The following is a 17465-nucleotide window of genomic DNA, read 5'->3' as shown; positions in this document are numbered from 1 at the left end:
TGGTCTAGTCCTGCTGACTCAGCTGCTTGGTGTGTACCAATGTACAGTATCAGTGTTCGTAAGAAGTCCAAGACAGGAGATACATTTGCACTGGTGTGTTTATCTTACAGAAAATTGATACACTGTAACAAAGCATCAGCTGTGTAAACAGGAGTGTTTTGATTGACTGTAGCAAGCAGAGATCTTGAAAACAGTGAGGAATTGAAACGCAAAGTATATTAGAAAGTTGCAGAACTTTTCATTATACAAGGATTAAGATTTTATTTATATAAAGCTGGAAAACCCCTTTAAGGAGTCCGGGTGGTTTCATTGTGGGTGGGTGGCACAGATTAATACAGAGCTTAGGAACACTACAAAATACAAAGTACCAGACACATAGGAAATCCCGATTTACACAAAGCAGAAATAACGATGCCGTCTTTTCACAAATACATTATTTCTATTTTATTTATACGGCTGATATACAGATATTGTACAAGTCTTCATCTGTCAGCACTTCTGCATACTGTGTCTCCGCACAATAAAAAAGTGCCAACTAAAAAACCTAAAAAACAAAAAAAACAAAAAAAAAACCTAAAAAACAAACTCAAAACCAAAAGCATTAAAATAAAAACTCGAATCAATGTGATTGAGGCTATAGGGGAAGTTGTCTCCGTATTTCGTTTATAAAATCAAACAAATCAAATTTTTTTTATATTTATTTTTTATTCAAACCATCGGCCGTTCTCTATCCTCCAATGTGAAAGTCTATCCAGTGGTTCGTCTCAAGCCCTTGTATCCTTAAAAGCTATAACGGTTTGTCCGTCACTTCGTCTGATGTGTTAGAAGCGTCGACTAGTGCAGGATTTTTTAAAGAACTCTTAATTTCGGTAAAATCTCTGTTCTTTTCAGAATTGTTGCTATGAACATGTTCTAGTTGCTTCATTTCGAACGCCCCCGTGTCAGGCCTGGAGTCCAGAATGACTACGGAGGGAGAAGTGGGACATCCACTCTCGGTTAAAAGTTCTGAGTAACTGTTTGTCTCCAGCTGGTCGAAAGAGTAGCCGGGAATGACCAAGTGTTCGTTTCGACAAGGTGCTTGGCTTCGCCTCTCGGTTTTAGATTGCTGTTCTACAGCTTGGTTGTCACTAAGGTCTAAAGAGTCCCTGTAGGCTGTGGATTCACACGACGGCGTCCTCCTTCGTAACATCGTGCTGTTCTCTGATGCTTTGGTACGTGAAGCTGTGCCGTTCTCATCCTCCATAGGAGGATCTATAGAAATACAAGGCGGGCTCATCTTCTTCTTCCTTCGAACCCCATTGATGTACTCTGGGTCGGACTGTATGAGAATGGAAGAGTCCTGCTTGTCATCGATGGATAGATCAAAGCAGGAATCTCCATCGTCATCGATGGAGGGGCAGATCTCGATGGAGTGCCTTCTCTGGTCTTCCGCCCAATTGGGCTTTGCTAAAAATCCTTGAGTATCAACACTGTAGAACTTCTTCAAGTCTTTGCTGCTGCTGGTCCCGACCAGGCTGGCTGTGCTATTGCAGTTCTTAAGTAGTGGAGGAGAAGGAAGAGATGAAACTTGGGAGATGAATGGAGAAACAGAGTGACTTCTATGATTGGATTGTCCTCTCCAGCCAGTGGCCAAGCTGTTTATATGGCTGACCTCTTCATCGGCTGGATCTGAGGACTCTAACGTAGACTCGTCTGGGTTGGTGTTGTCACTGCTCACGCTTGAAGGACGACTAGGAATACTGTGTTGGCTATACGTATGCTTACGGGTATGGACACTGGAATGTCTGTGGTGGGAAGATAGTTTCGGAGAAGTTTGAGGGGTTCCCTGCAGAGATAGAGGAGTTGGGCAGAACAAGTTAGGAACAAGGTTATTGAGCGATGTCGTTAGACTCCCAGCTGTGTCAAGTTGAAGGCTATCCCTGGAATCGCCATTCTGATAGTCAACCGAATCCATGTGTACGGCCTCCTAGGGAACAAACAAAAATGTAACCATGAAGATGCATGTTTTCTCACGAAGACAACCCCTGTTCATATGCCCTATTAGGTCATGAAGACGTCATAGAGTGGGGATCCCCTGTCTGGGGCCACATCTACGAGGCAGAATGGAGAGCTGCTCTGTAAGAGCGGCTCATGCTCTGGTAGACACTGTAGGAGAAAGGTCTACCTGACTTCCCCCCCCGCCAAAATCAGCTATTTGCGGTGGTTGTCGGGAGTCTGACCTGCAGAGATCAGCTGATCGATCTGATCGCTGTGATTGCTCCCGTATAAAAGTTTTTTTGTTTTTTTTAACTGTGACAACTCCTCTAAATATTGTTCAAAAGTGGAGCTTCCCTTAACATAAAGTAGTATCTCAGAGCTGCTCTGAGCTATAGCGGAACATTGCTTATAAGTGCACTTTCTTTTAGAGACCAGAACCCCAGTAATGGAATATTTTTGACATGCCCCAAGTGGCCCCACCACCGATTATTTTTGACTATCAGAAATTACAGGGAATGAATTGGGGACCACTGTTCAGAAGATAGATGGACAAGGAGATAGATTTCAGGAGGGAGAAGTGACCACACAGATAAGGTTCGGATGGGATGGAGATCACTAAAAACATTACCCAAGTGAGAGTTTTTGAGATAATCTGTAAAGTTTCGTTTATTATGGTTCGTAATTTACAAAGAAAAAAAAGGCCACAAAAACAAGTCACCATTACCTGCCGTCGCAGGAATCTGTTTAGGCTGGGCGACCTGGAGACGGGACGTGGAGGTGGAATTTTAGGCATGTCATCAGTGTCCACGTGGCAGTTCGGTGAGGGCAGGGGTTGACAGTCCACAGGTGTTTTCAGAGAGTCGCTAGATTCATTTGGTTGGGAATGGACAGAGAGAAGTGATCCTACAGCAAGGAAAAGGAGATAAAGGGCCATCACCTTTAGGAATCTTTCCAAGGAGATAATATCATTACCATTGTGATACATACAGATCCCTTCTTAGACCCAAGGGCCTACATTTGATAGAGGCAACCCATGTGGCTGCTATGGGGCCCCTGTAAAAAGGGGGGCCCCCATTTCACCCCATTTTAATGGGTATTGAGAACCTACAGAGGGATGTGGTCTCCACAGGTGCGGAAATGGTAGCAAACAAGGGATAGGGGCAACCAGGACCTCTTGACCATGGTGGTTATGAACGTGTTGGTGTCAAGCAGCTGCTATAAAGGGGCCTCATTTTTATCTTTGCTAATAGATCCCCCCATTTTCTATGTACCACATGAAACTAAAGGAACTGAAATGTGATACAAAACCAGAGGACATCTTTTCAGAATCAATGACCCGAGGTCTTTAGCATCATAATACCTTCTGGAGGGCTGTCCTCATAGGACTCCACTTCCCGAAGAGGGTACGATGACTTTGCTGGAAGGACGGGGCGGAACATGTAACTGTCATTGGGTAACGAAAGCATTCTCGATACTGAAACCTTTCTGACGCTCAGCAGGTTTTGGGATCCGGTTCCGTCCCTCATGTAGACATCACCATCCTGTGAAGGAGAAAGATCATTATCTTGGAGATATTAAAAGTTCTTCTTAAAGGGGTTGTCCAGTCTTGTATATTAAAACATTCTGCAACATTCTAATATATATTGTGTTTCAATTCCTCTGCCATTTTCACAATCTCTGCTTGTTTTCAGTAAATCCAAACATTCTTGTTTACATCCTGGGGCTTAAACCCCCTCCTGATCATCTCCAACTGCCGCAGGTGGTGGGCCTGTGTGTCTATATGGGGTTAGAGCCTCTGTGTGTCGCCAATAATGTTTCCATTCACCGACCGCAAGCAGAGATCTAGAAAATAGTTTCCATTCACCGACCGCAAGCAGAGATCTAGAAAATGGTGAAACAAGAAGTATATTATAAAATTGCAGAACTTTTCATTATATTGTAATTAAGCTTTATCTACATAAGACTAGATGAGCCCTTCTAAAGACTGGTCTTATATGTGGGGCCCTTAATACCAATGTTATAATATTATATTAGATGGCAAATATATTTGCGGCTAGTAAAGTTGTCCATAAGTTAACAGGGAGGAACATCGCTCTATGTAACGTCACAGACAATAACGTCAGCAAAGCGCGGTGCACATAGATTCTCAGCGGTGGCACGTGAGTGGTGAAGCGAAGACACTAGGACCCGTCACCCCCCAAAAGTTGCAAACAGAAGAGCTTAGAAGCAAAGGCAAGAGAGCCACGGAAAGCATTGCTTGCGGTTACTACGCAGGACATATAAACAGAGGGCAGGGATTCACCTCAGGCCCATAGCCGCAGGGCAGGAGGGGAAGTGGCAATGCCTGTTGAAAGGGCACAGGGGAGCCTGGTCTTTTCTCTATCCGCCGAACTGAACCATCCAATGTATCAGGAATCAATAAAGTCACATTCTCGTGGCTCAATGCCCCCTTCAGTGCAAAATTAAGGAAACAAATATGAAATAAGTACGTAGTTAAATGGATCAAAAGATCACAAATATGGGGCTAAATTCCTTTAATTGCCCCAAACCAATCTACTGCCCCCCTCAGGAATAGCAGGGCATACATGACGTAACCTTACCCTGGCTTGCTTCAGCAGCACTGGTATTTCTTTCTTCAATGACACTTGACCACCACCAATTGCCTTGCCGTCCGAGGTCGGGGGGACTATTGGGCAGGCTGGAGTGACCGCTCTTGACATCTCCATCTCGATCTCCGCATCCATCTCTGCATCTTCTTTGGCCTCTTTATTGCTTTCCTCGAGATGCTTCATGAGGACGGCCACCACGACATTGACCAGGACGAACTGGGCAATGAGGACAAAGGTGACGAAGTAGACAGGAGAAATGAAGGGCAGGTAGGTGAGGCAGTTCTTGTCATCACTGTTGCATTCGCGGAGTGTGTCCTGAAAGAGGACAAAGTCACATATTGATATTTTATTGATACCAGTGGCTCATAATACCCCCAGCGTACACCGTAGACATTCATGGAAATCCTGCTTTATGTTATTCACAGCCCATGTTTTCACTAAAAACCAGTGATGTCACGTTGCTATCAAGGCAGTCTACCCATGACTGAAAACCCATTGATATAATGAATAAAGCAACGTTGCTCTTCCAATGAAAAAAACACTAATGAGGCAGCCGGTCCCTATCCAGGGAATCTTGTGATATTACAATGAAGGTAGTCTACCCCTTCCTTAGAAACCCAGTGACATCAAGATTAGTCTCCCTACCCCTTCTATGTAAACCGCAGTGACATCATAGACAAGGCAGACCACCCCTTTCCTGTAAGGCCACTGATATCATAGATAAGGCAGTCCACCTCTTCCCTTTAAAGCCAGGGACATCAGATCAGACATCATAGAACAACCTTCCCCTTCTCTGTAAAGCAAGTGACATCATAAAACAATCTTTCCCTTCTCTGTAAAGCCGGTGACATCATAGAACAACCTTCCCCTTCTCTGTAAAGCCAGTGACATCATAGAACAATCTTTCCCTTCTCTGTATAGCCAAGTGACATCATAGAACAACCTTCCCCTTCCCTGTAAAGCCAGTGACATCATAGAACAATCTTTCCCTTCTCTGTATAGCCAAGTGACATCATAGAACAACCTTCCCCTTCCCTGTAAAGCCAGTGACATCATAGAACAACCTTCCCCTTCCCTGTAAAGCCAGTGACATCATAGAACAATCTTCCCCTTCTCTGTAAAGCCAGTGACATCATAGAACAATCTTCCCCTTCTCTGTAAAGCCAGTGACATCATAGATCAGACAATCTTTCCCTTCTCTGTAAAGCCAGTGACATCATAGAAAAGACAATCTTCCCCTCTCTGGAAACCAATGACTAGATAGAATATAATACTATATATAATAATACTAAAAATATAATAGAATAAGATGACATCATAGGGACACTATAGGTCCAAATACGAATATATTACACATAACTGAGCGTGTTCACTTTGGGAACATGTGACTGGTGTGAATCCCTCTCAGTGGGGTCCTCACTCTCTATGTTTCTGCCATGGGTGACACACGCTATGGAGGAGCAGGATCTGACTCATCCCGAACAGCCTGATGTGGAGGTGTCTTTAGGTAAATATTAATTATGTCAGTATGTTCTCATCCCCCTGTTGTTTAGAAACAAAATGAATCATACAAATATTCTTATCATCTCTGCCAGGGTGTCAGTGAACACGCTCCTGCTGGAGGTGAACTGCTTAAAGCATCTATACCCAGAGATAATAGTCACACGGCGGGATCTGAACAGGAGCTGGTTCACATTATGCAGTATAAATATTCAAGTTTTCTTAAAGGGGTGGTCTCATCAAGACATTGAAACCAGTCTGGTGATCAACTGATCGCTGTGGGCCCGGCTTCTGCAACCTGTAGGGATTGGCGGGGGAAAATTACAGCTGGACGTATATTTTCCCTGCAGTGGCCTCTACAGGTAAAACATAGTATTACATGCCGGCCATTCTAATAAATGGCTGTAATAACCATGTAATACCCAGTGACATCAGTGAGAACCGCTAATAAAGGTCACATGATTTTCACCCTCTTTGACCCTCCATATGTCCTATTATCTTTTTGAGACAGCCCCTTTATCCGCAGAGCTGATATCCTGCCGCATTGTATTAGTCCAGGGAGCTAACCAAAGTGAAATCCAAACTGAGCTCCATATACAGCCTGATTTCAATATCCCTGGATGCTGTCAGTGAATGCAATTCTGATCTAATCCTTCTCACACAGCTGGCTGGTTGTTACAGTGTATCAGTCTAGTCATACAGATAAACACAACAGTAGCAAATATTTTACTCCTGTTCTGGACTTTTAACTCATGGCTCTACTATGATGCACTGTAATAAACAGCAGGACTAGATCAGGACGATATTGTTTTCATTCACTGACAGCAAGCGGAGATCTTGGTGAAGAATTGAAACACAAAATATAGTAGAAATTTTCAGCACGTTTCATTATACAATGAACAGTTCCTTTAATACGTTTCTGTTTCTGTGTTCATTACATGACTGTTTCGTTTTGAGGCCTTGTCCTCTTGATATCAGGCAGGAGAACATCCTTTTGGTATTGGCCCCGCTGCTGCGCCAGTTTTACACGGATGGGACCCATACATTTGCATCCCATTGCCTATGCATAGCCAAAAATAAATATAATATCACAAAGGTTTCCCTCAATGTATTGTCAGGATCTCCGGAGGTCATGAAGAGTCTTCTGGCCATAACCAGAACCGCAGGTGCAGGTTTCTTTGGTGTCGCGGCAGGTGCTGCTCTTACCTTCATGATACCATTCCAGTTGTCTCCTGTTGAGACTCGGAAGAGCGTCAGGAAAGCCATTCCAAAGTTCTCAAATGTGGCGTGTCTGCTGAGACCCTCACAGGGGTTTTCTTCATTACACACTGGGGATAAAAGAACATTTTATTCATTACTGATCACCTGCAGAGAACATGTCAAGATCCCGATTATAGCGGCCGATGCAGCGGAGTGTGATAAAAAGTAACTTGCTGCTGCACCCAAATATTGTCATTCAGGAGTATCTAAGCTGTGGAGGTGAGATGATGCTGCAGTACCGCTGATGACCACAGGAGGCACCACACCAATACTTTCTACAGTACTATAATTATACGCAGACATTTTAGCACATCTTCGGGCAGGAATGTTTATATTTATTATGATGTAAACAGGTACAAATTTTGATAAAGAAAACTTAAATAAAACACATTATTGTCATTATTTTAAAATACTTTTCAAGGCTTTTGTGATGCTGAACCAGTGTATCTAAGCTGATTGCATGTAATATTGTCTGCTAAGCTGCTGTATCTAAGCTTATGTGTAATACTGTCTGTGGAGCTGTGTATCTAATCCTATCATGTGTGATACTGTCTGCTGAGCCATGTATCTAAGCTTATAATATGTGTTACTGTTTTCTGAGCCATGTATCTAAGCCTATCATGTGTGATACTGTCTGCTGAGCTGTGTATCTAAGCCTATCATGTGTGATACAGTCTGCTGAGCTTGTGCATCTAAGCCTTTCATGTGTGATACTATCTGCTGAGCTGCTGTATCTAAGCTTATCATGTGTAATACTGTGTAATGGAGCTGTGTATCTAATCCGATCATGTGTAATACTGTATACCGAACCAGTGTATCTAATCCTATCATGTGTGATACTATCTGCTGAGCCAGTGTATCTAAGCTGATTGCATGTAATATTGTCTGCCAAGCTGCTGTATCTAAGCTTATCAGGTGTGATACTGTTTGCTGAGCCACTGTACCTAAGCTTATGTGTAATACTGTCTGCGGAGCTGTGTATCTAATCCTATCATATGTGATACTGTCTGCTGAGCCAGTGTATCTAAGCGGATTGCATGTAATATTGTCTGCTAAGCTGCTGTATCTAAGCTTATCAGGTGTGGTACTGTTTGCTGAGCCACTGTACCTAAGCTTATGTGTAATACTGTCTGCGGAGCTGTGTATCTAATCCTATCATGTGTGATACTGTCTGCAGAGCCACTGTATCTAAACCTATCATGTATGATACTGTCTGCTGAGCTGTGTATCTAATCCTATCATGTGTAATACTGTATGCCGAACCAGTATATCTAATCCTATCATGTGTGATACTATCTGTTGAGCCAGTGTATTTAATCCTATCATGTGTGATACTGTCTGCTGAGCCACTGTATCTAATCTTATCAGGTGTGATACTGTCTGCAGAGCTGCGTATCTAATCTTATCAGGTGTGATACAGTTTATGGAATCAGTGTATCTAAACCGCTGCGCCTTGGGAATTTGGCTCCTTGTATTGGCACTGAAGGGGTCAATGAGTCCAGCTCCGCAGTCAGCTTTAGCGGCTTCCTCTACATCCAGAGACTTATAGTATATATATATATATATGACTTTTATGCGCGGTTAATCCGTGTCCGGCAGTCAGGGGCGACTCGTAAAGCAGACAGACGGTTTACGTTTCAATACCATAAATCTGCAGTGTAATAACTACGTGGGATTTGCCGTCCTCTGTATTTATTAGCGCCATTCAGCCTGGGCCGGGGTCTCACATCAGGTCTCGCACCTCCTTCCTAAATTCTGAAGACCTTAATAAATGCAATCTACAAAGTAAAATCTCCCTCTTCAATATTCCACAGCTCCATTAAGTTTTCATTATGGACGGCAGACATCGTCCTCGCCAGCTCGGTAATGAGCTATTTATTTGCCAGGACTATAAATGTGCGGGAGAGAAGTCCGCAGAGGGAGGTGCTCAGAAGCCTGTCAATAATTAAGGACAAAAGAAGGGTAGCGCCGAACAAGAGAAAAGCGATGAAGTCGGAACAGTCGTCTTTCAGTGTCTGTGGTTGATCCGCTTCATAGTCGCTCTAATCAATTAAAGATTTGTCCCAATTAACGACGGAACCATTTGTTTAATTTATTTTACAGAATCTAATTATCTTCCATTATTTGTCACCAATGAGTTAAAGGCGCAGGTGGAGCAGCCTTTTTGAATACAGATTGAATCCATCCATAGATGACATGAGAGGTATGTATGTCAATTCTTTTCAGACTTACATTTGTCCTGATCGTTTTGGGAAAGTTGGGTGGCAACTAGTATGGCCGACATTACTGCTGCTGCGGGAGTTGCCACGCAGCTTTGCCAACTTCCTAAATAGTAAATTTACCTCGTTGTGTAGGGATATAGTCCCTGTTCCCGTATCAGTTGCAGCAAGGCAGATTCGCCATTCAGGACTTGAGTAAAAGGGATGAATTATTCTCCAACAGTCCATAAGGTCATTATATTTTTAGGATCCCCATCACTCCCTGAAGTAAGGGCAATGTTCTGATTAAAGATAAATTTCAATCCAAAGTAGACCGTGTGTATCTTGTACTGAACCATTTATATACACTATAGGGTCAAAAGTATGTGGACCCCTGACCACACCTATATGAGCTTGTTGGCCCCCCCATTCCAAAACCATGGCCGTTAATATGGAGTCGGACCCCTTTTGCCGCCATACCAGCCTTCTAGTTTTTGGAGTGTCTGTGGGAATTTGTGAGGTCAGACCCTGATGTTGGATGAAAAGATCTGGTTCACAATCGCCGTTCCAATTCATCCCAACGGTGTAGGATGGGGTTGAGGTCGGGGATCTCTGCAGATCCTCCACAACAAGCTCCTCACCCAATGTCTTTATGGTCCTCGCTGAGTGGACAGGGTCATAGTCACGCTGGAACAGGAAAGAGCCGAACCCCAAACTATTACAATAAAGTTGGAAGCCACAATTGTATAAAATACTTTTGGCTGCTGCGGCACTGACCCTTGACCGTAAATAAGGGGTCAAAACCTGAAAAACAGCCTCAGACCATTACCCCTCCTCCACCAAATGTTACAGTAGACACTATGCATTCTGGTAGTCAGTGTTCTCCCGGCTCCTGCCAAACCCAGACTACCATAATTTATCCCTCCAGAGAACATGGTGCACCAGAGTCCAGTGACGACGTGCTTTACACCACTCCAGCCGCTGCTTGGCATTGTGCATAGTGATCTCAGGCTTGGGTGCAGCGACCATGGAAACCCATTTCATGAAGGTTTGGACAGTTCTAGTGCTGATGTCACTTCCAGAGGCGGTCTGGATCTCTGTAGTGAGTCATACAACAGAGGATAGACTATTTTTATGTACCGCTTGCTTCAGCGTCGCTCTAGAACCAGTATGACCTGATGAAGTAGTCAGTACTAACCTACATTCCATAAAGCCTATTCAGATTCAAGTTCCTTCTTCTTATAGACTCGGTATAACCAAGATAGTCCTCCAGGTTTTGGTTTAATTAATATGCTTGAATCTCACCACAGTGACCTAACTGTGCCTCGAGTATCTCTGTGTCTTCTGATTAGCTGGTGGCGACCATGGATGAATCCAAACATTACCAAAGCCTTGCTATAGAGCCGATTCTTCAGACAACTTAACCAGATGACCTCAGGACCAATGGTGCCCACCATCATCTGCTCATTTAAGTCCATATTACCGTGCCCGTCCCTTCTCTTCATTTGATATTATAAGGTTTAGGACTTCCTGCCGATGAATGAAATTTTTGAAACCTACGTTTTGCTGATGTTATTCGACATAGGCTCCTACATTACAACATACATGAAGACTTTGTAGGTAGCGCTAGCAAAAAGAAAAAGTGGCCTCTACCTCATAATGTTATCTTCAATTAGAAAATGTGATTTTATGGTGACAGGCAGCACTTTAGAGGATTTTATTGATAAGGCCATTCCATGAACCTCGTGAAAACAGCCGTGAGTAATCTCAGATGTCAGAAGTCACTGCAAACCCACTGATAATGTGCAGATGTGGCTTCTAATCGTCTGAGGATCACTGAACGTTTCCGGATACGGCTGAACAGCCGCCAGGACAAACTATTTTTACGTAAACTTTTTTTTAGTAACAATAATCTAGATCCAAGATTTTGGAGATTTGTGGTTTACTCACGAAGCTTCCCGAACAGCTCCACTCCCAGGGCGGCGTAGATGAAAAACAGGAGCATGAAGAGAAGTCCGAGGTTTCCTACCTGCCGAGGAAGACACAAGGCAATGTTAAGGTAGGGTGTGTACTATGTGATACACTGTTAAGAACACCTACATAGTGTTGTGTAGGCCTAGAAGACCAAAGGGGTAAAATGCCATGGATACTCGAGTAATTGAAAACACTACCGGATCCATTGGTATATCAAGCTTGTAGAATCATTACTGGTCACCCTTGCAAAATATGCTCGTAGAACCCCATTAGTAAAGCTTTACTTGGCCACCCTAATCAAATGCTCATGGAGATCACCATTGGTCAATCCCTACTTGGACACTTATGAAATGCCCTTGAAGATCACTCTTGGACTCACTTGTGAAATGCATTGATAGACCCCATTAGTAAGTTGCTTCTTGGTGACACTTGTGAAATGCCCTTAGAGATGACCATTGGATAATCACTACTTGAACACAGTCATAAAATGCACTTGGAGATCACCATTGCTTAGTCAGTTCTTGGTCAACCTTGTAAAATGCCCTTGAAGATCGCCATTGGTAAGTCGCTTCTTGGTCGTCCTTGTGAAACGCTCATGGAGATGACTATTGGTTAATTACTACTTTGACAGCCTTGTAAAATGCTCTCGGAGATCACCATTGGTTAGTCAGTTCCTGGTCACCCTTGTAAAATGCATTTGAAGATCACCATTGGTTAGTCAGTTCCTGGTCACCCTTGTAAAACGCATTTGGAGATCACCATTGGTTAGTCAGTTCCTGGTCACCCTTGTAAAACGCATTTGGAGATCACCATTGGTTTGTCAGTTCTTGGTCACCCCTGTAAAATGCCCATAAAGATCGCCATTGCTAAGTCGCTTCTTGGTCGTCCTTGTGAAATGCCCTTGGTGATGACCATTGGTTAATCACTACTTGAACACACATGGAAAAACAGATAAAGACTTAAAAAATGAAATGGTCACCCTTTTGAAAGGCATGTGTAGATTTCAAATAGGAAATCACTATTTCATCAACCTTGTAAAATACATTAGTAGATCATTTTGGTTTATCATTACTTGGTCACCCTTGAGAAGCTCACTACTACATCTATATTGGCTATGTCACTACTTGGTCTTGGCATAGACATAGATGATCATCTGTCATGGAAACTAAACCTTTTGAAACCACTGCTGGATCATTGGTAGATCAACCTTGGAAAACCCTTACTGGATCACCCTTGTGAAATGTTCTTGGAGATCCCCAATGATAAGCCATTCAGGGCAAACCTTATACACTGTTACACTAGATCATCCCTGGTAAAACCCAACTGGGTGACACCATATAATAAATCACATCATAGCACCATGGGGGAAATCCTGGTGAATATCAGAAGACAATGGAACGTCCACCAGTACAAAGAGTGATATTCCTACGGGCTATTAGTCTTAAAGGGCCACTAAATAGGAAGTCTGTGTCTCAATAAAGCGTTATAAGACGTGGAGTTATATGATTTACCTCTATGGATATGTGTTTCTGGAGGTTCTCAGCTCTGGTGATATGTGACCTAAAGTAGTGATATGTGGGGCAGAGAGTTTTCAAGTGTTTCGGTTGCTCATCCTATTGAAAAACACTACAGTCAGCCTCTTCCTCCAGTGTGAACTGGCGGATAACAGGGAACAATAGATTGCATTCAACAAATGGAGAAAAGATTTAGAAACCATATTGTACACATGCCATTATACAATTTTTTTCTTTATAAATAATGGGACTCCTCAGTGTCGTAGCCAGACTTTCCTTCACCCAGTGCAAAGATTCAGTGTGCTGCACAAGCCCTGTATCTATGTACCCTGGCCAATAAAGGTGTTCACTTTGGATAATCCCTACGTGGTAGAAAGGTCCCTTGAGAAACTGATAAGAAGTACTCAGCTGGGACCCCCAGCGATCAGTTGTAATCTGTGAGGAAATCTGGCAGTAAGTGTTCAATTTCCCTGCAGTGCCACCACAGGGGAAATTAGGAATTACACAACAACAGAAAGATCAATCTTTTCTTGCATCTTTAATGTATTTGGAAACTTTTTGGCCCAAATAGAATTAAGAACTCGGAAAATGAAGACGTTGATGAACTGGATGACAACAGAGGTCAGGGAAGACTCAGGGGAAGATGGAGGTTGTTGTAGCTCCGTTAACTTCCTGCCAATAAAGTCGAAGCCTTTGTGATAAAATGAACAGTTCAGCCCCGGTGAGTGAAGGACAGCTGTCATATATTCCTCCACCAGTGCGCTTAATAAGATGATTGCTGAGGAAGAACGCGTCCATCCGTCTCAAGTCACTTGATATTCATTGAGGGAGGCCACCAAGAGATGTCCCATTACCACAGCTAAATGAGTTGTGTAGTGCGAGCCAACAGGTCGGCTCAAGGACTCTGAAGAAAGAAGACAGCCGTGATTGCCGTCCTCGTCCATGCACGTTAATGAGCTCCATTTAAGAAGTGTCCACCTGACGCTGCCATGAGGATCCATAGAAGTGTAAGGGGCAGAATATACATGAGGGACGGCTTCAGTTACAGGAATATTGGTTTTATCTACATCAACACAAAGCTCCTAATCTGCTTCAAGTGACCATAACTATTCCTTATGATCCAGGGGTGGCAAGTAGCTGGTAACCATGTAGTATAGGGGCAACTTTACTAGTCTGGTTAGATTTGGGACCAAGCAATGATACACTGACACTTGGGGTACAGGATAATGATACACTGACACTTGGGGTGCAGGATAATGATACACTGACACTTGGGGTACAGGATAATGATACTGACACTTGGGGTACAGGATAATGATACACTGACACTTGGGGTACAGGATAATGATACACTGACACTTGGGGTACAGGATAATGATACACTGACACTTGGGGTGCAGGATAATGATACACTGACACTTGGGGTGCAGGATAATGATACACTGACACTTGGGGTGCAGGATAATGATACACTGACACTTGGGGTACAGGATAATGATACACTGACACTTGGGGTGCAGGATAATGATACACTGACACTTGGGGTACAGGATAATGATACACTGACACTTGGGGTACAGGATAATGATACACTGACACTTGGGGTACAGGATAATGATACACTGACACTTTGTACAGGATAATGATACACTGACACTTGGGGTACAGGATAATGATACACTGGCACTTGGTGTACAGGATAATGATACACTGACACTTGGGGTACAGGATAATGATACACTGACACTTTGTACAGGATAATGATACACTGACACTTTGTACAGGATAATGATACACTGACACTTGGGGTACAGGATAATGATACACTGACACTTGGGGTACAGGATAATGATACACTGACACTTGGGGTACAGGATAATGACACACTGACACTTGGGGTACAGGATAATGATACACTGACACTCGGGGTACAGGATAATGATACACTGATACTTGGGATACAGGATAATGATACACTGACACTTGGGGTACAGGATAATGATACACTGACACTTGGGGTACAGGATAATGATACACTGACACTTGGGGTACAGGATGATACACTGACACTTGGGGTACAGGATAATGATACACTGACACTTGGGGTACAGTATAATGATACACTGACACTTGGGGTACAGGATAATGATACACTGACACTTGGGGTACAGGATAATGATACACTGACACTTTGTACAGGATAATGATACACTGACACTTGGGGTACAGGATAATGATACACTGACACTTTGTACAGGATAATGATACACTGACACTTGGGGTACAGGATAATGATACACTGACACTTGGGGTACAGGATAATGATACACTGACACTTGGGGTACAGGATAATGATACACTGACACTTGGGGTACAGGATAATGATACTGACACTTGGGGTACAGGATAATGATACTGACACTTGGGGTATAGGATAATGATACACTGACACTTGGGGTACAGGATAATGATACACTGACACTTGGGGTGCAGGATAATGATACACTGACACTTGGGGTACAGGATAATGATACTGACACTTGGGGTACAGGATAATGATACACTGACACTTGGGGTACAGGATAATGATACACTGACACTTGGGGTACAGGATAATGATACACTGACACTTGGGGTGCAGGATAATGATACACTGACACTTGGGGTGCAGGATAATGATACACTGACACTTGGGGTACAGGATAATGATACACTGACACTTGGGGTACAGGATAATGATACACTGACACTTGGGGTGCAGGATAATGATACACTGACACTTGGGGTACAGGATAATGATACACTGACACTTGGGGTACAGGATAATGATACACTGACACTTGGGGTACAGGATAATGATACACTGACACTTTGTACAGGATAATGATACACTGACACTTGGGGTACAGGATAATGATACACTGGCACTTGGTGTACAGGATAATGATACACTGACACTTGGGGTACAGGATAATGATACACTGACACTTTGTACAGGATAATGATACACTGACACTTTGTACAGGATAATGATACACTGACACTTGGGGTACAGGATAATGATACACTGACACTTGGGGTACAGGATAATGATACACTGACACTTGGGGTACAGGATAATGACACACTGACACTTGGGGTACAGGATAATGATACACTGACACTCGGGGTACAGGATAATGATACACTGATACTTGGGATACAGGATAATGATACACTGACACTTGGGGTACAGGATAATGACACACAGACACATGGGGTACAGGATAATGATACACTGACACTTGGGGTACAGGATAATGATACACTGACACTTGGGGTACAGGATGATACACTGACACTTGGGGTACAGGATAATGATACACTGACACTTGGGGTGCAGGATAATGATACACTGACACTTGGGGTGCAGGATAATGATACACTGACACTTGGGGTACAGGATAATGATACACTGACACTTGGGGTACAGGATAATGATACACTGACACTTGGGGTACAGGATAATGATACTGACACTTGGGGTACAGGATAATGATACACTGACACTTGGGGTACAGGATAATGATACACTGACACTTGGGGTACAGGATAATGATACTGACACTTGGGGTACAGGATAATGATCCACTGACACTTGGGGTACAGGATAATGACACACTGACACTTGGGGTACAGGATAATGATACACTGACACTCGGGGTACAGGATAATGATACACTGATACTTGGGATACAGGATAATGATACACTGACACTTGGGGTACAGGATAATGATACACTGACACTTGGGGTACAGGATAATGATACACTGACACTTGGGGTACAGGATGATACACTGACACTTGGGGTACAGGATAATGATACACTGACACTTGGGGTACAGGATAATGATACACTGACACTTGGGGTGCAGGATAATGATACACTGACACTTGGGGTACAGGATAATGATACACTTGACACTTGGGGTACAGGATAATGATACACTGACACTTGGGGTACAGGATAATGATACACTGACACTTGGGGTACAGGATAATGATACTGACACTTGGGGTACAGGATAATGATACACTGACACTTGGGGTACAGGATAATGATACACTGACACTTGGGGTACAGGATAATGATACTGACACTTGGGGTACAGGATAATGATACTGACACTTGGGGTACAGGATAATGATACACTGACACTTGGGGTACAGGATAATGATACACTGACACTTGGGGTACAGGATAATGATACACTGACACTTGGGGTGCAGGATAATGATACACTGACACTTGGGGTGCAGGATACTGACACTGACACTTGGGGTGCAGGATAATGATACACTGACACTTGGGGCACAGGATAATGATACACTGACACTTGGGGTACAGGATAATGATACACTGACACTTGGGGTACAGGATAATGATACACTG

The 17465-nt window shown here is 43.3% G+C and overlaps 1 protein-coding gene across 4 annotated transcripts in view; it reads right to left on the bottom strand.

Moving 5' to 3' along the window:
• Nucleotides 1-435: 435 nt before the first annotated feature.
• The window catches only part of CACNA1H (calcium voltage-gated channel subunit alpha1 H), a 200586-nt gene continuing 183556 nt past the window's right edge, over nucleotides 436-17465 (bottom strand). For 3 of the 4 annotated variants that reach the window (XM_075830597.1, XM_075830598.1, XM_075830599.1), the window contains exons 28-34: nucleotides 11495-11573; nucleotides 7293-7414; nucleotides 4578-4901; nucleotides 4280-4426; nucleotides 3338-3518; nucleotides 2702-2880; nucleotides 436-1966 (exon numbers count right to left, since the gene is read on the bottom strand). In XM_075830597.1, coding sequence (XP_075686712.1) covers nucleotides 788-1966; nucleotides 2702-2880; nucleotides 3338-3518; nucleotides 4280-4426; nucleotides 4578-4901; nucleotides 7293-7414; nucleotides 11495-11573 — 2211 coding nt within the window. In that variant the 3' untranslated portion in view covers nucleotides 436-787. The remainder of the gene's footprint in view (nucleotides 1967-2701; nucleotides 2881-3337; nucleotides 3519-4279; nucleotides 4427-4577; nucleotides 4902-7292; nucleotides 7415-11494; nucleotides 11574-17465) is intronic. The other variant, XM_075830600.1, reaches the window with a different exon arrangement.

This window comes from Rhinoderma darwinii, chromosome 6 (genome assembly GCF_050947455.1).
Source record: "Rhinoderma darwinii isolate aRhiDar2 chromosome 6, aRhiDar2.hap1, whole genome shotgun sequence".
Lineage (NCBI taxonomy): Eukaryota > Metazoa > Chordata > Amphibia > Anura > Rhinodermatidae > Rhinoderma > Rhinoderma darwinii.
Note: the sequence above shows the minus strand (reverse complement) of the source record. Positions and strands in the feature narration are given on the sequence as shown.